Source organism: Mytilus trossulus, chromosome 13 (genome assembly GCF_036588685.1).
Source record: "Mytilus trossulus isolate FHL-02 chromosome 13, PNRI_Mtr1.1.1.hap1, whole genome shotgun sequence".
Lineage (NCBI taxonomy): Eukaryota > Metazoa > Mollusca > Bivalvia > Mytilida > Mytilidae > Mytilus > Mytilus trossulus.
In genome coordinates, this window is record NC_086385.1 from 50575677 (window position 1) to 50586247 (window position 10571).

At 30.7% G+C, this 10571-nt stretch overlaps 1 protein-coding gene across 1 annotated transcript; it reads left to right on the top strand.

Annotated features, from left to right (window-relative positions):
- Positions 1-882: 882 nt before the first annotated feature.
- LOC134695141 (adhesion G-protein coupled receptor D1-like) lies at positions 883-9317 on the top strand. The gene is made up of 8 exons (XM_063556328.1): positions 883-1022; positions 1482-1551; positions 2279-2345; positions 3689-3774; positions 4980-5106; positions 5789-5830; positions 7825-7908; positions 8643-9317. Exons 1-8 carry the CDS (start codon positions 932-934, stop codon positions 8808-8810), a joined length of 735 nt encoding a protein of 244 aa, XP_063412398.1. The 5' UTR covers positions 883-931; the 3' UTR covers positions 8811-9317.
- Positions 9318-10571: the final 1254 nt, after the last annotated feature.

The window sequence follows — 10571 nt, forward strand, 5'->3', positions numbered from 1 at the left end:
CGCTCTCAAAAAGGTTTACTAGAATAAAATTGCGCCCTCTATTGGCCTTTAACCTATCGAACCTAATGTAGAAATCGAAGATTAGTCAAAGATTTGTGGAATATAACACCTGACATTATTCTTGTTATAAAACAGTCATATTCGGAATATTCATAAAACCAGTAGTGGGTTCTCGACCGATATTTGACCGAAAGTGATACTTTATCTTATATAACAATGATAAACTCCTTTTTGAACATTTTGGATACAATACAAGTAAAACCGACCATAAATATGATGTCTTTTCCCTGGGAAGACGTCATTTCGAAAATCCAAGATGGCCAACATGATCGGATGAATTTTTTTCGTGGCCACCCCCCTAATATGATTACATACACCTAAAGGCATGTTCTTACAAAGTTTCATGCTTGTATCACCATTTGCATGATTTGTGTGGTAAGCTGCTTAACTAATATATCACGTCACTGGGACAGAATAGGAAGAATAAATCGACCGATTGGTCAAAATGGCGTCCAAAAAAAAGAGTAGATAGAATATGAAGAATAACTCGATTGGTTGATTAACGTGGTGTCCAAATAGAGAGGGAAAAAAATAGCGCAAATAATTTGAGATACGGAAATAAAGCCCATAAATAATTTGGCATTGGCATTGTCATTGTAAATTATTGCAGAAATTTGAGAAATTATGAAGTTAAAAATACCACTGTTCAAAAGTCATCAATCGATTGAGAGAAAACAAATCCGAGTTTCAAACTAAAGTGTGACAAAAAAAACGTCAAGAAACATAGAAACGAACTATTTAATATTTCAAATTTTATAAACCATACGCTGAAAACAATAGACAGACGCGTTATTATTTATATATTTTGCAGAATGCTTGTACAGGAATAGCGGTTGGACTACATTATATTTTTCTGGTAAATTTTGCCTTGATGTTAGGGGAAGGAATTCAAGTAGCAATAATGGTTGTTATCATTTTTCGTACAAAATCAATAATTCAGTGGTTGATTCCTTCATGTTGGAGTAAGCACTATCTATTATATGTGTACACACTATTGTTTCTTTTCTTTGATTGAAAATCTTTTATAGTCGTCGTTTAAATTTGCAACAAAGATTGTTTTACCTTCAATTTAATTTGACGATTTGAAACGAACTGTGCTCAAGGCCGAGGACAGTAAACAAAATTACGTCATACAATTTGTTAAGTATTGTAATACATACGATTTGACTTTATTGTCATGACATAATATTTAAAAACATATTGCTTATATGGAAAAAGAAAATAGACACTTTTATTTTGTCATCTGAAATCATTTTTTTTCAAATAATAATTTATAAATGATACATAAACATAACATATGCTAGAATTCAGCTGCTGAATTACAATTATGAAATAATAGATCATTTCACTAACAACCCTATTTTTCTTTAAGTATCTTAATTTGATAACTCATGTACTATTTATAAAATCGTCCATTTCAGTTATTCCCGCTGTGATCGTAAGCACTTCTGCAGGGGTTACCAAGTTAAACGGATATGGCAATGACAGATAGTAAGTATGCGTACAGATTTGTAAATAATCCAAAACTAAAACCAAAAGCATAAGAAAATATTTACTACAGAATTATTTTTTTTTCTAAATAAGATATAAGAAAAAGACTTATTAGTTTTTTTTATTTTGTAGTAAGCAAACAATCATGAACTTTATGATTTTGTTAGGTACTCTTAGTAATCTAAACTATATTCCATATAAATCAAAAATTCTTTATCTAGTGAATCTATGGCAAATTGTAAAAAAGATCATACCACAATGTTCTTATCTAATAAGACAAGAAAAAAATACCGACAACTACATGTATCATATATCTGAAATGACACAGGGATTTTGAAGATAATGTCAAAGATGTACGTGAAAAAGATTAAAACAAATATTATCAGAATATATAAGACAAACGTTACATAACCACTAGAAATACAAAAAAGTAAAACATATAGAAAGGACAACATGAACTGAAAATAAGCCTCAAGCTATTTCATCACACGGATAAAATCAGGCGTTCAAGATGGTAAGGTAACTGTATTTTCCATATCATCTGGAAATTTTAGTGACTTCACTAACTTATGAATTTTGTATACAAGAATATATCAGTTAGATACGTCGATAATATAGTATAATATGAGCTTACAAAATGAAAAGTATCGTTAAAGGTCAATTCAAATAATTTTTGAAATATAAGGATAAGTAAACTGTTTCATGTATTAAGTATGTCTATTTTTAGCTGTTGGCTTTCCCTGGAATCCAAACTCATCTGGGCTTTTATAGGACCTGCTCTATCGGTAATTATGGTAAGTTCTGTGAATTAGTTTATTATTGTACGAAAAGACACATACAATTTTTAAAGAACAGATATCGAATATAAAATAGATCTCTAATATTTATCAAAGATACCAGGATTTTAATTTAGTACGCCAGACTCGCGTTTCGTAAAACACATTAAAAGGTGCTGTACATTTGTTATAACCTTACAAGTGCATTTTCATTCAGTTTGTATCAACATATGGCTATTATTTTATACTATGTGTATGTTAGTGTTTTCCAGTTTCAAAAATCGGAGGCAACAGCGATGCTTTTGAATATTGATTTAAGTGACAGTTTGAATAAAGGTTAAGATGATAGTAACTAAACAATCAAAGTATAATTAGCAAACTGATGTTGAGAGGGTTAGGAGTTAGGATTAGGGTTAGGGTTAGGGTTATATTATATAGTGTGCACACACTGTACAAGTGTTATTATCAGACATGTTACATTTTAAAAGATTAACTTTAAACAAAAAGATCTTTGAAGTATTTGAAAATAAAGTTTCCTACATTCAACAAGTAAGATATGTTAATTTGAAACAAAATATAACACTTTAAAAGTTCCAATTTCAGATACTTTTCAATCCAATCCAAAAAAAATCTGATACAGGCGAATTTCCAACAATTTGTATTAAGAGATTATAAAAAACTTAGACCACTCGTCAAAGCAATATATCTGCTCATTCTCGCTGCGGTATATCATTTCACCTTGAACATAATAACTCCTCCCATTTGATTGCACAAAATGCGTATAATCTTCTTGTTTACCTAGTGATTATTACTTTGATACCAGTGGATTATCAGATTTAGTCAATCAAGATGATTATTTTGTTAAATTTCTAAATTTCCTTGTCAATTTTTTTTACTAATGATTAGGTATAGGAAGATGTGATATGAGTGCCAATGAGACAAATCTCTATAAACATGTCAAAGCTCTCTCACAGGCAAATAATCCATAACTGAAAATATACACTGCAAGCATGGGTACACATTCTACTAAATAAACACAGCACGAGCAACAAACCCTGCAGTAAATAGGTATAGGAAGATCTGGTATTAGTGCCATTGAGACAACTCTCTATTCACATGTGAAAGCTCTCTCACAGGCAAACAAACCAAAACTGAAAATGTAAGGGCATACACTACAGTCACGGCGACACATTATCCTGCATCCTCACAGAACAAGCAACAATCCCTGCAGTAAATAGGTATAGGAGGATGTGGTATGAGTGCCAATGAGACATCTCTCCCTAGTTTGAATGTCCCTCTTTTATCTTTCGTCTCTCTTTTACATTTATATGTAAAACTAAAATAAATTTTCTTTTATGTAGGCTAACTTTGTTATACTAGTCATCATGCTACATTGGATATTGACAGTTAGGGGGCTTCCAGCCAAAACATTGAAAGAAAAATCGAAGTAAGTCTTCTGCTTTGTATCTTATTTCAATCATAAAATTATGTAATTCGCCGTTTCAGAATTTAAAGCATTATTGATGACATTATAAAAGCATACACCAAAATATTGGGATTTGTTATTAATGTACTAAACAATTGAAATTTAATTAATGACGTTATGTTATTTTCATTTTGGCGGTGTACGGATATTTATATTACCCATAGCCTTTTAGATTTTAAGGAGGCAAATTGAAAAAAGCTTTAACCATCTAGCTTTTGTTTGAATTAGTTTTATAAATATCTTCTTATTTATGGATATACCCGAAATCGAGAACGGAGTCGAGGAATGTGTCAAAGAGAGAAAAAACAATAATAAAGGCAACAGTAGAATACCGCTGTTCAAAAGTCATAAATCGATTGAGGGAAAACAAGAAATATAAAGCGTGTTACGAAGCTAAAAGATTTGGAAAAAATCAACGTAACATTGCAATGATACAAGCATACAACGGTTTTAATTTGTTGTAATTTTAGTATGCCTGTTTCTCGAATTAAACATTTTAGACAAATAATATATACCACGTACTTCTGGAGGAAGTCGGAGTCCCGGACTGAACTGCCGACCTAGTAGGAAAAATTACAATCCTAGTCAATAAAGATAAGAACCGAGTGCACTTACTCCATGCGTAATTCAAACTAATTTCTTCGTTGTTGACTGGCTAGTGATGCGGTAGTTCTAAAACTAGGACCAATGAGGCACCGATAAAAGACGATTACTTAAGAAATTTTACCAAAAGTGTATAAGCTAGGCATATGAAATACCAAATGTATATGTTTGACCTTTAGAATGTCAATTTGATTTTAAACAACAATGATTTTATATAGTAATCTGAGTTTTTTTACATGAACAATCAGTTTTATGATTATGTTCTCGAAATGTTTTGTTGATAGCTTTTAAATCTATTTATAAAGCTAGATGTTCTATCACCAAACACAGATTATTCTATATGTGCTTAATACAACATATCAAAACACTTTTGCTAGTCGTTGCCTTTCAACTTCGTTTTTGGTATGTCCTTCTAAGTATAGATTGGAGCTCTACTGACGATTCTAATGATCACGAATCGCGCATGTAGCCTCACAAATTTTAATTTTATGATCTTTAATCAAATTGAAAAAGTAACATCATGCATTTACATTGTTTTTTTGTATTATTTTACATTTTTGTAGGGCGGGAATAAAAAGTATCTGCGTTATTTTACCACTGTTTGGTGTAACATGGGTCATTGGTGTGTTTTCTGTAAACGAAGACTTAGTTGTTTTTCAATACCTTTTTGCTATACTTAACTCATTACAGGTATGTACATTTTCGCAAGTTAGTTTAAAACTTGATTGCGATTTATTTATTATGCAGCGCTGATTTCGTGTAAGGACCACGACCTTTTAAATGATAGGTGCGTAAATTGTAAAAGTATATGCACGATCGTGGTGTATCAGTTGACATAGTTGTACGATGGGAATTGCGCGATTGATTTATCTTTTAAGCCGAAATAATCAGATTTGTTATTGATTGTAGTTTGAAGTCGTATAAAAATAAAATGAAGCAGAATTGGATAGTGCCATTAATGTTTAATTCACTTGGTTTACGATAGGAATTATATTCATTTTAATTTAAAGTCAGTTACTATATACATATAATTACGGGGATACTATTACTACTACATGAACTGGTTTGTTATTTGACTTGAAAGAGTATTACACACTCAATACTCAGTACTCAGTCCGCATTTTCTAACATATCGAGTTATTGATATCATATTTTTTGGTAGACTTAGCTTTCAGAAAACGTTTAAAAAACTCAAAACCCGAATGTATTTTATATCTAAAGTGGTAAAGTTTGATTCCGATTTCGACTATTTTGTTTGAGCTCTACTGGTTGATATGTCGACATCACACTGATCTAAGGTATTTGACGGTATCCTTGTGTGATTTATTAATTTCAATTCAGCATAGGTGTAATAAAACATTTTTGTTTTCAGGGTTTTTTCGTGTGTTTATTCCATTGCGTTCTGAATAAACAGGTATGTGTATGTAAGCTATGGTCTTTGGCACAGGTTGTGACTAATTACCACTAAGCTGGTCAAAATAAGTGCAAATTTCTTTTGTAATAACTACCTATTTTCCCGTATGATGAGAAGGATCCTATACTGCCTTTTTTCAAGACGTGTCACGGTACTTATCTATCCCAAATTCATGTATTTGATTTGATGTTATATTTGTTATTCTCATAGGATTTTGTCCAATGCTTAGTCCATTTCTGTGTGTGTTACATTTTAATGTTATGTCGTTGTTCTCCTCTTACATTTAATGCGTTTCCCTCAGTTTTAGTTTGTTACCCCGATTTTTCCCCCCATGTATTTATGAGTTTTGAACAGCGGTATACTACTGTTGCCTTTATTCATTAATTGTCATATAATCTAATTTGCAATTTTTTATTTAATGTTAACATTTCTGTTTTAAAACTTATGCCAAATAACGTTTTATTCACATTCTGCTCAAATAATGAATAATTACTGTTGAAACGCTACAATTAACTATGTTTAATCTCTCTAATCGACATCTATTCGCTGTATTCAATATTGTTAATTTGTTATCTTGTCATCAATACTGCATAGTTTTCTTGTATCTTCAAATATCTAAAGAAGTCATAAAGACACATTTTTGAGTTTTATTGAGCAATTTGGCAATGTATATCCAATTGAGAGCATGCTATATAAATAACTAATATAGCAGTAACTACTTTTCGTTACTTTTATTTCATGACCCCATCTGTCTTTTAGTGATAGAAATTCCTATTTCATGAAATTCTTTTGTTCAAAGCGTTTTTTTCCCTGAATTAATCTTTATTAGAAATACTCAAACTTAAACATTTGAGAACCATGAATATAGAAATACGCAGAAATGAAGGACGAAATATGACTAAAAACAATTTAAAAAGGAATAGTCAAACTTATGCTAGCAAGCCATTTTGTAACTTGGCAATTTCGTACCTCTGTCATTTCGCATCTCTGCCATTTCGTACCCAAAATTAGCATTTCGTATCCCAAACTTTGCTATTTCCTACCCACTATAAAAACCATTTCGTAACCTATAGGTCAAATTTATCTACCATTTTGTATCTCATGGACAACATGGATGTTTAATTTTTCGGATTATTTATTTGTAGAAGTAATTTTTTTTAAAGATACATTGAAGGCCGTACTTTAACCTATAATGGTTTACTTTTTAAATTGATACTTGGATGGAGAGTCGTCTCATTGGCACTCACACCACATCTTCCTATATCTATATGTAAATCATTTTGATATTATTTTGTTTTTTTTAAATATACAAACAAACTGCATGTTGTTTGTGTGCAGGATTTCTCCTTTATCGATTGTTCAACTTTGAAAATAAAAGGTTAATCAACCAACAACAACGTTACAATCTGCAACTGTTTTATAGTTATTAACAGTTGCTTATGTAAGCTGATATATTTACTTAAGTAGAAGTCCATGGATAAAAATATACAATATTATATATACAAATTTTCCATACGAAATATTGTATTACGTACAATCCTTCTAAGAAATGGAATAGATGTTAATATTCCATGAGGTACGAAATGGTCGAGGTACAAAATGGTCAAGGTATGAAATGGTTTTTACAGGGTATACGAACGAAATGAGGGATACCAATTATCAAAAAATCAATTATAGATTATAAGTCCTACATTTTACCATGCAATGACTACGGAGCAAATTATATGTTTTGCTTCTTGAGCATAAATTGTCTATGCTTTGCTTTGTTTAATGCTGTTTTGCTTTTTCTTGTTGGGCCATGACGTTGTTATTTCTTTGCGACTCATGAATTTAAAGGTCCCTTTGATATCTCATTAAATGGACTTTTTTCGAGATCTGTCGAATTTAAATAATATGATATATATATATAGGTTATTTTGATATTCTTCGATCTGAATTTTTAGGATATTTGTTAACGTAAATATTTTATTGAATTTTTTTAATATACTCCATAGGTCAAGCAAGGATACCAGCATTATCAAAGACGGCGAAGAGCAAGTCGAATGGATTCGAAATCATTCACACAATCTAGTACCTTTGTAAGCAGATTTGTATATTTTTATTTTCATTTATCTGTTCACAAGCTAACCAATATTATTATTCACATTGATTAACACTAAGATGTATTACACGCTCTGCAAATATATTTTAATTGGATATTTCGATATTAACATTTTGTAATGAAAATAATGGGTCACTTTTGAAAAGAATGGTCTCAAAAAATTTCTTGTGATCACGAGATTCTCCGAGTCGATAGCTTCTCTGTTTTTTCCTATGACATTAGAACGTTATCTTCAATTTCTATTTTTATTGTTGATGCTAAGAAGTTATAGGTAATGATTGATAGCAAATTAAGGTTGTATAAGACAACTGAAGAATCGTTGATTCGACCTTTATTCCTCTCGGTCAAAAAACAGATACCAAAATAGTTTAAATTCAGTTTTTTTAAACAACTTCATGTACATTTCTATCTTATTCTAAACCGGTTTGCTCTCTCTTGCCAAAAGATACCAAAAGTACATTAGAAATTGTACCTTGATTGCAATGAATAAAGTCAAGACGAAAAAAACAGATAACATGAACACAAACCTCTCCTAAACATGGGGATGTTTTTCTCACCTACTATCGACGTTGTAGTTGATATGAATAATTCATATTTGGTAAAGAGTCTCATTCATTGAGGTCATTTTCAAGGAAAAGCTTATCTAAAATACGATATAATATTATAACATATCAGCATATCAACATGTCTATTTTTTCTTTTTCATTACAGGATAATCAAACAAAACATGTACAACAACGAGATAGTAACGATCCGATTTCTAAGCGGAAGACATCCAATGATGAAGGAAATGATTTAAATCAAAGAGGGCATCAAAACAATACTCCGTATTTTGATTCAATATTTGACAATCTTGCTTATTCGCCTTCGAATACTTAAACTCCTAAAATTATAAATGTGAGTTCAAACAATTAGGAAAACGTAAAATCACAAAAATACTGAACTCGGAGGAAAATCAATTTGGAAAGTCCATAGTCACATGGCAAAATCAAAAAACAAAACGCATCAAAAACGAATGGACAAGAACTGTCATATTCTTGACTTGGTACAGGCATTTTCAAATGTAGAAAATGGGGGATTAAACCTGGTTCTATAGCGCTAACCCTTTCACTTTAATAACAGTAGTTGCTAGCATTAGTGTAAAAGACGTTAATAGCATATGTTATTTTAAGAGATTAAGTTTGGAAATAAGAAGTTTATGCGATGAACATCTTCATTTTTATATACTAGTACATGCTGATGTCTTTTCAGTTTTACGATTTCCGATTGAGAATAGCAAAAATAAAAACCGTTGCTAGGCAACCTTCCTTTCACCGGAACACAATAGAAATCATTATTTCTAGTGTCTACACTAAGACCATCATTGATATCAATTTAAACTTATTTGGAGAGGGGGCCAAAAATAGCCCTTATCATACCTTGTCCTTTAATATAAAGCAACAAACGGCAACAACTGATTTGAAAGGTTCTTGACTTGGTTCTTGTATATATAAAAGCAGTTGTTTTAAACAAATTCAAATCTAAATTCAAATATATTTTATTGCTAATCCAAACGTCCACAAGGAGCAGAACAATCAACATTAATTACATACAAATGATTACAAGTGATTCAATATGATTAAGACACAATGTTGTAAAAAAAATATATATTTATTAAGACAAGTAGAAGAATACAACAAGCACAGTGTTTAATAATATAACTAGGTTAAAAAGGGGGGGGGGGGGTCACTGAGCATTACTATATCTATATATTATTTAAGGAAAAATTTGCTATATGAGGATAAATTTTCCAATAATTCTCCGAGTTTCTGGACTATGAAAATATCTTCAGAGGACATTACCGAAATAAATTATGATTTAATATCTAAACCACTAAATTTTAAAAACGTTGTTTTATTTCATTTAAAAATTTGAAAAGAATATTTGAAATTTTGTGGCACTTAAGAAGAAAATGAATTTCATCCTCAACCTTAGTACCACATAATTTACAGATACGTTCTGACACTGTCAGATTTTTGTACCTTCCCCTCTCAATCTCTTAATCGTGAGCACTGATACGGAATTTCGTTAAGTAGTGTCTATATCTAAAACTTTCCTGCAAATAGTATTTTTCTAAGCAAAATCTGCTTTTAAAAAGTTTATAAGTTCTAAGCTTGTTACCATATAGTTTAATGCCTCTGAAATCATTATTTAGCTCAGTTTGTCATATTAAATCATATTTTTATTGCATCTTTTTGCATAAATAGTTTTTTAACTTCGTCTTTAAATTAAGTGCATAATTGTCATTGATGCTAAAGTATTTAAATAAAGTTTGAATACTGGTATACCAGCTATTTTTCTGCTCATCATGTAAAGATTTTGAGAGTTTTTTTTAAACGTATATAGTATTAAAACATGTTTAATAAAAACCTCCAAAAATAAAGGATATCTGCCCAGTTCACCCATAACTGCAATATTTGTTGCTTTTTTACTTACTTCAAGTATAAATTTACAAACACTTAAATGAGCCTTCTCTAACATGTTTGTGGGTCCCATGGGACAATGGTGTAACAGCACAACATAAGAACAATTACTTATTTCTGTATAATTGCCAGGTGATGAAATAGATCAGAAATTAAGATTATCTATGTCTCTTTTCTT